This window comes from Diabrotica virgifera, chromosome 5, assembly GCF_917563875.1.
Source record: "Diabrotica virgifera virgifera chromosome 5, PGI_DIABVI_V3a".
NCBI lineage: Eukaryota > Metazoa > Arthropoda > Insecta > Coleoptera > Chrysomelidae > Diabrotica > Diabrotica virgifera.
In genome coordinates this window covers 28810683-28823111 of record NC_065447.1, presented here as the reverse complement: position 1 = coordinate 28823111, position 12429 = coordinate 28810683, and the positions used below count along the sequence as shown (strand labels likewise).

The 12429-nt window shown below is 33.0% G+C and overlaps 1 protein-coding gene across 1 annotated transcript in view; it reads left to right on the top strand.

Annotated features, from left to right (window-relative positions):
• The first annotated feature begins 1887 nt into the window (after positions 1–1887).
• The window catches only part of LOC114334742 (calumenin), a 34875-nt gene continuing 24333 nt past the window's right edge, over positions 1888–12429 (top strand). The window contains exon 1 of the mRNA XM_028284833.2: positions 1888–2305. Within this exon, the coding sequence (XP_028140634.1) occupies positions 2076–2305 (230 nt within the window). The 5' untranslated portion in view covers positions 1888–2075. The remainder of the gene's footprint in view (positions 2306–12429) is intronic.

The following is a 12429-nucleotide window of genomic DNA, read 5'->3' as shown; positions in this document are numbered from 1 at the left end:
AAAATGACCCATTTTTTAGGGTGTCCGTTTTCTATGACGCGCAGTTTATTTGATAACGTCAAATTTTATAATAAAACCCGTAATCGGAACAGTAGCCACTTTCTGTCAGTTGTTGTTGGGTAAAGACTCGCGGACTCAACTGTATAATCCGTGTATATTAATATTATATACAGGTTATAGAACACATGACAGGAGTTCGAAACAAATGAGAATCGTTGAAAGCCCCATTTATAACGACTGTTTTGGATTATATTGCGATAACGAATATTTTACTGTGCAACAACAAGAAGTAGGTACGAAAGTAAATTGCTTTATTAATTATTAGGTACATACCTTCAATAAAAAGGACCCACCGTTAGTTTGACATGTTCGTACTGATTCTAATTTCAAAGAGTGTGTTTGTGTATTGAATCCAAAAATTCGGGAAAAAAGAATAAGAATTCGGAATGTTTGGTTTTGTTTTTGTAGGTACCGTATTTTAAAAATTGGGAGAATTTACTATATTGTACAATTCAGCACCAGAGGCTATTTTACTTCAAATCAGGCCCGAGGCACTACACAATTTTCGGACCCCTAAATATAATTTAATAATAATATCTTTTTTAAATGTATTAATTATTTAATAGTTGGACAAGAAAATAAAATTTTTATTAATAATAAATAAAATTTATATTTAAACAATTAAATATTGTTTAAGGGGATAGGCGCAAACTTTCGGCTTCAATGCTATTTAAAAGCATTCGTTTTTTTCGAAGCCTGAGAAAACTAATAAGTATTTTTGAAAAATTTAAACGCAGAATGAAAGATTACCTACGTTACTACGTTTATTTTAATAAATTACAGGGGTGAAAAAAAAGAGAAAATTGAGTGTGATTTTTAATTTTAAATACATATCTTATTCAAAAGAAACGTTAGATATATTTATTCTAAGGGACATTCGGCCCTCGGTAATAATGTAATCTTTCATTCTGCGTCTAAATTTTTTAAAAATATTTATTAGTTTTTTGAGGATTCGAAAATATGAATGCATTTAAAGAGCATTGAACCGAAAGTTTGCGCCTATCCACTTAATTATAACTCTTATGGTTATCATTTATTCGTAAAATGAAAGAATTTCGAAAATTTGTTTTGTTATTGTAATAAACATGTTTTGTTTGGTGATCTTTCCGGGCCCCATTCAAATATGGGCCCGAGGCAGGTGCTTCACGGGCCTAGTGGTAAAATAGGCCCTGTTCAGCACATTGGACCATTTATTAAATCCATCCTTTCATACTGAATTCAAAAAGTGGTGTATTCATGGAATAGACTGTATAATTACAAAATCATGCATACCAAATACTAGTAGATATGCAACTTATGCTGCGACCTTTAAAAATATTTCAATTTCATTTTATTTTAATATAATAATAACCCGGATGGCTGATGTTGGATTGTGTATTTCTAAAAAAAAATTTAACTAAGTAAATCGATTTAACATAGAGCAGCTTATCGTAGAATATCAAAAAGCAAATAAAGGAATTATGACAAAATTTAGGCATACCACATACTAGTAGATATGCAACTTACGTTGCGACCTTTACAAATATTTCAATTTTTAATTTTATTTTCATAAGACTAAACCGAAACCGATATACAATATTAAAGAAATAATACATTATTTATAGTAATATTTTATTTTTGCATTCATAATGAGTTGACCTTTAACCTAAGAAACAGTAAAAGAATTATTTTAGGTTAATTTTATACATTCTAAATTCCTGGAGATTCACTCCTTTCCGTATGAGAGAGATAAGTAAATCTGAATTGCCTTGGAAGGAAAGAAATAATTGCTTTGACAGATGTTACGGAGTGTTTTGCAGAAACAAACTCGTCACTGTTGACATTTATAAACATATCGGCATCTTCTAGAACAATTAACAGTGGGAGTTTATGTTTTTGATGATGTGGAAGCAAATGTAACTTGATCACAGCAGCCAATAAACGTAAGCCACGCGTTTCAACTTCAATTTCCAACAATTTTAATTTAACATCCAGAAATAGGTCTTCCTTCAGTGGCAGCAGAAAATCACTACAAAATGGACCACAAACTTTGTTTTGTAGTTTTCTGCTTAATTTCCGCAGTATTAGCAGTGCCAAAGGAGGAAGTTCATGGGGAAAAGAGGGTACATAATAAGGAGTTAAGTGATAAAGAACACTCGGAAAATGGGCACCACAATCCTGAATATGACCACGAAGCTTTCTTGGGAGCAGAAGAAGCAAAAACTTTCGATCAACTGCCCCCTGAAGAAAGCAAAAGGAGACTGGGGTATGTATTACACTACACCTGTATTTATTTAAGTACCGGCATTTCATGGGTTATCTAAGATAAAATTTCACCTTGAGAATAATACCTTATCAATATTTATTACAATTACCTTATCAATATTAATTGTTTTCCCTCCATGTGCTCTGTATTCTATTTTTGGAGGGTAAGGAGTACAATCTTATTTTTAATTTTTATGAGGTCATTGCTTTAAGTAATCCCATCTTAAAATTAGTACTTTTTACATTTAGAGATTGTGAATAGCTTATCATAAATTTTGATATTGACATATATTTGCTTTTGTGTAACAGATACAAGAAAGGAAACATGAAAGGCAGTTGTGTTTCAGTTGATAACATCATCTCTATTTTTATGAACTCATAAGAATATTTTATTAAATAGTTGTATTTTGTTTTATTTATTTTCTTCTTCTTCTAAAGCCCAAATTGACCCTTGGCTTCCTTTATTTTTTGCCTTGCTTGTCTGTGGCTGCTCTTCTCCATTTACGGACTCCTAAAAGGGCTTGTGCGTCACTGTTTACTGGGTCTTCCCAGCACTTTCTTGGCTTTCCAACCAGTCTCTTTCCCTGCATTCTAGCATTCAGTGCTCTTTTTGGTAGCCTATCCTCTCCCATTCTTATCACATGTCCGGCCCATTGCAATCTTTGTATTCTAATGAAGTTTGACAGGGGTGCTTCGTTATAAAGTTGATAAAGTTTGTTGTTGTATCAACTTCTGAAGATTCCGTTTTCCCTTACAGGTCCTAGTATTTCCCTCAGTACTTTCCTTTTGAATGTGTCAAGTTTGTTTTTGGATGTTTCCTTCTGTTTGTTTTTGGAGAGGACAAAATAAGCTCTGTTTGCCTGCGTTATTCTCCTCCGTATTTCTCCATCTTCTGATCTGTTGGCATATATTTCTACTCCCAGGTATGTAAACTTGTCAACCGTTTCAATGACATTTATCTATTTTACTCTAATTGTATTCTTCAATTACATTTCTACCTCTTGTATCTTTATCTTCTATATACTTTTTCGTAATTTCTATCAGAAGTCTACCATTACGTATTTTTTATGGGAAATAAGCCACAATTTTACTAAAAAATCAATTTATTAACGTTTCGAAGCCCAAATCGGGTTTCGTTGTCAAAATACAAAATACTATTAAAATAAAACAAACATGTTGTTGCTAAGTAAAAAAAAATTCTTCTAATAATTTATTTAATCTGACTCATTTATATTGGCAATTCAGACGTATATTATACATTTTAAAGTAGAAGACTTTAAAATGATATCGCCAATATTTATGAGTTGCGTTCCTGGGACGACTTTACTAAAAGATAGTTCATTCGATTACATGAAATCAATCCCAAATCAAGAAAGTTGTCGTCTTTTTAAAATTTTTCTTTTCTAAAGTCGTCCCAGGAACGCAACTCATAAATATTGGCGATATCATTTTAAAGTCTTCTACTTTAAAATGTATAATATACGTCTGAATTGCCAATATAAATGAGTCAGATTAAATAAATTATTAGAAGAATTTTTTTTACTTAGCAACAACATGTTTGTTTTATTTTAATAGTATTTTGTATTTTGACAACGAAACCCGATTTGGGCTTCGAAACGTTAATAAATTCATTTTTTAGTAAAATTGTGGCTTATTTCCCATAAAAAATACGTAATTATAAAAATGCCACAAGGAAATAGCTTCAGAACAACATTAAGAAGTCTACCAATATCAGTTTTATTCATAAGAATGTTCAGTTTTCATAATATCTCTGTGTTTTAATGTTCCTTCTTCTTTTGGCATCATAACCCTGGATGGTTCTTTGCCTGTCTATCTGGATGAGGTTGTCTTCCACCTCATCATGGATTTTGTAACTTCTTGTTGCGTGACATGTTGCATAAATTACAGTCTTCTACTTTTAACAAATCATACAATACTTTATTCAATTCATTAATCTCGTCACTTCTCCTGATTCTCCATGTGCCGTCTTCCTCTACACTGGGCCATTTGTTAGTAGCTTTCTCTCAAATATCTTGAGTTGCTCTCTATCCTTTTTTGTCATTAGCCGGGTCCCGCAACCATAGGTTACTATAGGTCTAATTGGGTAGGGCTATTCGAAAAGGAACCAAACTACAAATTTGAGAATATTGAGAAATTATCACCGCACGATTTCTACCTGAGTATATTAAATATTCCCGAAAAGATCCAAGCACCAGAACTACTCCTACAACAAGTCCATTTCTGTACTTGTAGCTTCTTTTTATTTCTTGCACTTATGTCCCAAACTTCTGCACCATAGATTGTAGTGCTCTTCATTATACTTTCATATATTCTTCTCTTTGTTTCCTTCCTGATATCTTTGTCCCATAAAATTGAATTGAGGGATCTAGTGATGCTTCTACCTTTATTGATTCTGTGTTGTATTTCTATATTATAAAATGTTCTTGATTGCTACACACACTGGCAAAATTAGCCAAACACGTTAAAAATGGGACATGTTTGATGTCTTGTATTTCATAAACCAGTGGTCCGATTTGAGTGATTCTTTTAGTATGTTATAGTCTTATTATTTAAGAATATCGTTGTAATAATATTGTTGCTATACAGGTAAATACCATTTTATACCGGGTGTACCAATCATATTGTGTTTTTTTCTTAAAGTTTGGAACACCCTGTGGAATATTCTAGCATATGTAAAATATTAGAATTACTACTCGATTGTAGACTTAGGCTTGCTTAACATTTTCCTTTTCAATTAATTTACTTATGTGAGATATTAAAAAAGTTATGTGCGTTAACAACTATCCATGTTTTTCATCAATAAATCCTCATAGTAGAGGAGGAAAGTTTACTAAATTTGCAGTTACTCAAGCGTTATGGGGACCTATTGGATTGTGAAGAGTATGTTCTAAAATCAGAAAAAGGTTAAGTTAAGTTTTCCATAAAGTGGGGGACTTTTCATTTTTTAATTTAATTTTCCATTTGAAACAATCATTTTCTCCGATTATAGTGCTATCTATCCATAATTCGAAAAAATATGTCGAATAAAAGTTGCTTATTTTTACGTAAAGAATCCAAATCTACAATAAAAATTGGGGGCTCCTATTTAAGATTTTAAATTACATCCCCCACCCCACCTCCGTGAGGGCTCGTGACACCCCACGGAGAGGGTTGGGGGGTAAATTAAAAATTATTTATTTATTTATTTATTTATTTATTCACGGGCAAGCCCTATTCCGATATAAATTTTACAGTGTTCTAAATTATATAACATAATTATACAATTATATAACATTAATGTTAACCAATTATATAACATAAACTATCGTAATATTATTATAACATATAACCAAGTGGTTTGAGAAAAAATAACTCGTATGAGTAATACAGTTACAAAAAAGAAAAAAAAAGAATAAGATAACATTAGGTCAGTACAATTACAAACAAAAGATATCACCTAAATCAATTCGGAAATGTTGTAAGGTATAACGGTTTTAAGTTATCTAATACATACAGGTCATGTAACACTAATCACAATACAAAAGCTCTGGCCGAAAATATTAAAAAGTTAAAAAGTTAGGGAAGAAATTAGGTTTTTAAAGCGGGAAACTGATATATTAAAAATTTCGAGGTTATTTAATGAGTTAGCTAATCGAAGAGTTCTAGGAATAAATGTGTTGTAAGAATAATTGAATCTATGAAAAGAGACATAAAAGGTTTGCACCTGCCTAGTCGAACGACTGGGGACAAATAGAGATATTTTGGAGAGAAGTTCGGGGCAGTTACACAGCCCGTTGATAATTTTAAATAAAATAATTAAGTCTCTTTGTTTTCTGCGTACCTCAAGAGGAGGTAAGTTCAGTATGCGCTCTAATACAGAATAGTCATAGTATACATGCAACTTACTGGCAGTATATCTCAGAAAATTGTGTTGGACAGCCTCAATCTTCAGTTTATGAGTAAAGTAATAGGGGGACCAAATTGTGGAACAGTAATCGAAATGAGATCTAACCAGGGAGAAATAAAGAGATTTAATAGCTGAGATGTTTGTAAAGTCTCTAGTGGTTCTTTTTATAAAGCCAAGCATCTTCATAGACTTCTGTATTGTACTGTAAATGTGTGATTTATAGCTAAGGGCGGAGTCAAGGATCACACCTAGATCCCTAGTTTCAGAGGCAGAATGTAAGGTCAGATTATTTATACTATATTCGAAGATGATTGGATGATGAGTTCGGTGGAAACGAAGAATATGGCATTTGGATGCATTCAAACACATACCATTTTGCATACACCAGTTAGATAGGCGATCAATATCACCTTGTAGACTAAGTGAATCAGCCTCAGATGTGATTATTTTAAAACATTTTAAATCATCAGCGAATAACAAAGTTTCACTTACTTGGAAACAGGGTATTAGATCATTGATAAATATATTAAACAACAGAGGTCCCAAGTGTGATCCCTGTGGTACACCTGAGTTAACAGAGATGGTATGAGAATAGTGATGATTAACCCTGACAATTTGCGATCTTTGCGTAAGATAGCTCTTGAGCCACTTCAATATAAGGCCATCAACTCTGTATAAATAAAGTTTATGAATCAAGAGCTCATGATTAACTTTGTCGAAAGCTTTGGAAAAGTCAGTATACACAGAGTCAACTTGTAAACCCCTCTCAAGAGCATCTGTCAAAAAATCAACATATGTTATGAGACCCAATTCTGCTGATTTTTTGGATGTAAATCCAAATTGTTGGGCCCCTATAATTGGCGAGAAGTCATAACTTAAATAATCGGAAATAATGCTCTCAAAAACTTTAGGAATAGCACTAAGAATACAAATGGGACGATAGTTACCTATATCCGATTTTCGACCTGATTTATATATTGGAGTGACATAAGAGTTTTTCCAGTAGTCTGGAAATTCCCCTGTTGATAAAGACTTATTAAATATATAAAAAAGTGGGCGCGATAGAATGAAGCTGAATGTTTTAAGGAAAGTGGGGGGAATTCCATCAGGACCAGGACCTTTGTTGGTATTGAGTTCAGACAGTTTTTCGTAGATTTTTGAAATTTCAATGTGATAATTAGACACATTAACCAAAGGTGAAATCTGGGTTACATGCGGATGTAAGGATTGGTTAGTATAGACGGAAGAGAATTGGTTAGCAAAAAGATTAGCAATATCAGTTCCATTGAAGGCAGTACGATCTCCAAGAGTCATTGTATTAGGTATAGCGTTATTTTCCCTTTTACTACTTACAAATTTCCAAAAGGATTTAACGTTATTAACAATAGAATGTTCGGTACGTTGAATGTAATCAGCATAACACTGTCTTGATAAAAATTTACATCTAGTTCTTAAGTTACTAAATGTTGCATAACTTTCTGGACACCTTGTGCTCTTATATATCTTGTGCACTGATTTCTTCTCGTGAAGCAACTTCTTCAGCTCAGAGGAGTACCAGCATGGATATTTCTTATCACAGATTTTTTTTAGCGGAACAAAACAATCAATGATGGAATAAAAAATGTCGTAAAATACAGAAACCATGTCAGAGAGTACTTTTCCTTGAAGTGCACCATCCCAATTAATTGCTTGAAGGGATGAACGAATTGCTGCATAGTCAGTATGAACAAAGTCATAATAATACTCTTCACCAGATAAATGATCATTTGTGATTTTGAGTGGCAAACTGCATTCAAGCGGAGGATGATGTGTGTCCACTGGAATTAAAGTGTCGATAGCCTTCAATACATCAATACCCAATGGAGATAAAATGAGATCAAGCGTAACTCCTCTATCGTTGGTTATTTCGTTGGTCTGGAAGAGATTGAAAAAAGCACAGATATTGGATATAGTTTCAATAGAATCAGCTTCAGATTGTGTAGCTGTAGGCTGAGGAGAAGCAACGGAACAATAATCATCGACATCCCAAACTGCAGATGGAAGATTAAAATCACCCAATAGAAAAAGGTTTGCTCTATCATATTGCTCGCTTATAGTGATAAGCTGTTCAAAGTACGATTGGTATAAAGTAGCTATAGATTTAGGTGGAAAATATACTGTACCGATTATAGATTTGTTATTAAAGAGAACAAACAACTGTTCAATCGAAGGATCAGACTGAATTTGATAAGAAGGAATTGAGTTCTTAATGGCAATCAACACTCCCCCACCTCTACTGAAGACACTGGAGTCCTTAGAGCGGTCAGTTCTGTAGATGTTGTAGTTGAGAAGTCCAAGTTCAGCATCCGTAATTTCAGGTGTGAGCCAGGTTTCAGTTAAGATAATGATATCATAGGAACAGTTGCTGACATTCAAGCTGAGGTCAGACAGTTTAGTTCTTAGTCCTCTAACATTTTGGTAATAAAGTATAGGGCTGCCCGGTTTTAGTTTTTTTTACAGATTTTCGGTGTATTGTTGAAGTATTTAATAGTTAAATTTTGCTCACCAGCCTGTTGACGCACTCTAAGTTCGTTTTTCACTGAATCGAGTTGCTTTTTCTGACAGGGAGTTTGATCAGATAGGAAAAATATTTTATTTATGTATACACCGTTCTTAGGCGTCAACGCCCTTCGGTAGGGATCTATGGAGGAGTATCACCAAGCCGGAAGCCCTTATCCCTTCCCGTACCGCTCCTCCATAGGTCGATCAGACGCCAGTTTATTCCAGACCAAGCCGTAGACTCTATTGAGTTTTATACTACGGCGTTGGCCTTTTATAAATTTCATGACCTAGCTGAGGCTCGAACCAGCGACCGCAAATCGCAAATCCACTAAACTTGTCGATCGACTGAGCCCCAGCTAACTGGACCGTCAAGACCGACAAAATATTTTATTTGCCTGGCCTAATTTAACTTTGTTTCTTAAGATTTGATGCACTTCGCGAGCCGAGGAAAGAACGACTTTAATTGGTCTATGACCGTTTTTATTCTTCTTCCCAAAACGAAAGATATGTTTACTGTTGACACTTATCGCACCTTCACTCGCTCCAGATAAAAGTGTTTTTATTTGATTAATATCCTCAGTTGAAGTTGATGGTTCTGGGAGATTGAAGATAAGTAAATTATTTGACCTTTTTTGGCGTTCGTGTAGCTCATTTATGATGTCATCGGTTATTGGAAAGTTACTCTTGTTATCTTTTAGCATCTGGATTTCAGCTTTGAGTAAGGTGACTTCGCACTTCAGGTTTTCAACTTCTCTTAGAATTTTGGGCACACTTTTGAATGACAGTCGGCAATCAGAACAAAAGTAGAACAACGTTCTCTTCTGGATTACAACAGCTCGAAGTTCAGAAGCACTTAAGCCAGTACATCCTTCGGTCGGATGAAGAATAATATGACAGCTGTCACAAGCCACTGATTTATCACTGATATCTTCATTGCACTTTGAACACTTATTTGCAGCCATAATGCCAATTTCACTGGGCTAATATAATGTGAGTATATCAGTTCTAATATTCCTGGACTAATAAACCTATCACCTCAATTAAGTTCTTATCAGTTGGCACTTTTTTGGCTTATTTAGTAGCTTTTTATAAGGAGTATACACAATAGATGAAATAATATTATCAAATATTGATTGGACTTGCAAACAAAAACAAGAAAATTAATCTCTTCAATGAACGTAGATACATTTGAAGAACAATACACAAAAAGAACGAAAATTTTGGATAAGTTTAAACCACTTTAAATCCAATAATTCGAGCAGAGATCAAAAAACACTGTTTAACTTGACTAATGACTTTATAATGATTTTAATTATAAATACGAACCCTGCGATTTTTTGCGAAATGAACATCAGATCGTAAAACTGCAAAATACAACTATTCAATTATTTTCAAAAATCTACCGAATGGCACCAAACACGACCCCCACGGAGGTGGGGTGGGGGGTTACATTAAAATATTAAATAGTAGCCCCCAATTTTCATTGCAGATTTGGATCCTTGACGTAAAAATAAGCAACTTTTATTCGCAACATTTTTTCCTATTATGGATAAATGGCGCTATAATCGGGAAAAACGATTGGTGGAAATGTAAAATTAAATTGAAAAATGGAAGGTCCCACACTTTATGGAAAACTTAACTTAACTTTTTTTGGTTGTAGCAACCACTCTTCACAATCCACTCCAGGTCCCAAGAACGCTCGAGTAATTGCAAATTTAGCATAGTTTTCTCCCCTACTATGAGGATTTATTGATAAAAAACATGGCTAGTTGTTAAAGCACATAACTTTTTTATTTTCCAACATAAGCAAATGAATCAAAAAAGAAAATGTTAAGAAAGCATAGTTCTACAATCGAGTTTTAATTTTAATATTTTATATATGCTGGAATATTCCACAGGGTGTTCCGAACTTTAAGAAAAAAACACAGTATGCTTGTTACACCCGGTATAAAATGCCATTTACCTGTCCAGCAACAATATTATTACACTGATATTCTTAAATAATAAGGCTATAACATACTAAAAGAATCACTCAAATCCGACTACTGGTTTATGAAATACGAGACATCAAACATGTCCCATTTTTAACCTGTTCGGCTAATTTTGTGTGTGTATAATTCCCAAACAAAATTATCATATTTTAAGCATATGTAGATGAAAAATAAAAATCCTCTAATAAAAAACCAAAGACAGGCTAGTGAAGTTCTACTTTAATTTTTAAAATGATCAATTAACGTACATACTCATATTTTTAATTGTGTTAAAATATTAAAATTCCTTCACAGCTACTTTTGATTTTGAGAAGTGTAATGCCATTCTTGATAAAGATCAACAATAATGTATATAGGTCAATTGACAATTTTGAGCCCACATTCATTTTCTGCTTTAAGTTTTATTGTTTTTAATAGTAAAATGACCATACCGATGAGTTATTTAAATTCTTCTAAAAGGAAACAACAAAAGTTAGGTAGTTGTACAGCTTTATCTTTAGTTGTCATTTGATTTGTTTTGGAAAATATTATTAAAAAATTATGAGTCCATTAATCAACCACTTCATGTGTATTTAAATTAGTATTAGAAAATGACTTATGATGACAACTAATGTTTTTGATGTTTCAATTTCCACTTCACAAATTGTTCTAAAAAAATTAGGTATTTCAATAATAGTGAGGTGTGTGTATATTTCGATTTCAAAATCAGTCTTATGGGTATCCTCTCTGCCTGATGACTCCTTAAAATCATCAACAAGCATTCATCAACAATCATTCGTTTAGAATAGAATAGAATAGAAATATGCTTTATTGCCACTGAAAATTTTTATAATTTTATGGACAAAGCTTACATACAGTCAAAAGAAAAACATAATATAAATAACAAATAACAACTACAATTTACTAAAATTAGATAAATCGTCAACAATGTACAGTATAAGATATAAAAGCCAAGACAAAAACAATTTATTGCAAAACATATATAAATTGCAAATTGAACATACAACAAATAAAATAAAATAGGTACAACATAAGGAACTGACAAGTTTATGCTACTGCGCATGGAACCCAATTTTCTTAGTTATTCATTAAGAAATTCTTCTATTGAATAATATGGTCTTTTGGATAGATAGGCTTTTGTCATTTTTCGGAACTTAGGGAAAGATGTTGCAGATTTAAGTTGTAACGGAAGATGATTGTACAGTTTACATAATATAGACATAATATAGATTTCTTTACTAACTCAGTGGATGGAATCGGTAAATAAATATCAAAGATTGAATTTCTGGTGGAGTAAAGATGATTGGGCCTAGATGGAAAGACATGAAGGTGTTTACGAATTAAACAAACCGTTTCTAGAATATATAAAGATGGAAGTGTTAAAATTTCGTGATCTCTGAAGTAACTTCTGCAATGTGTAGATCTTCTGAGGCCAAACAAATATCTTATTGCTCTTTTTTGCAATCTAAAAATGACATCAAATTGAGCAGCTGTACTAGAACCCCAAAAAGGAAGACCATATCGAAGATGAGACTCGAACAACGAAAAATATGTTATTTTAGAAGATGCTAAATTGAGTTCCCTTGAGACAGATCGTATTGCATAGCAAGCTGAGGCGAGTTTCTTACTTAACGAATCGATATGAAGGGACCATTTGAGGTTGCTGTCTAAAAAAATACCAAGAAA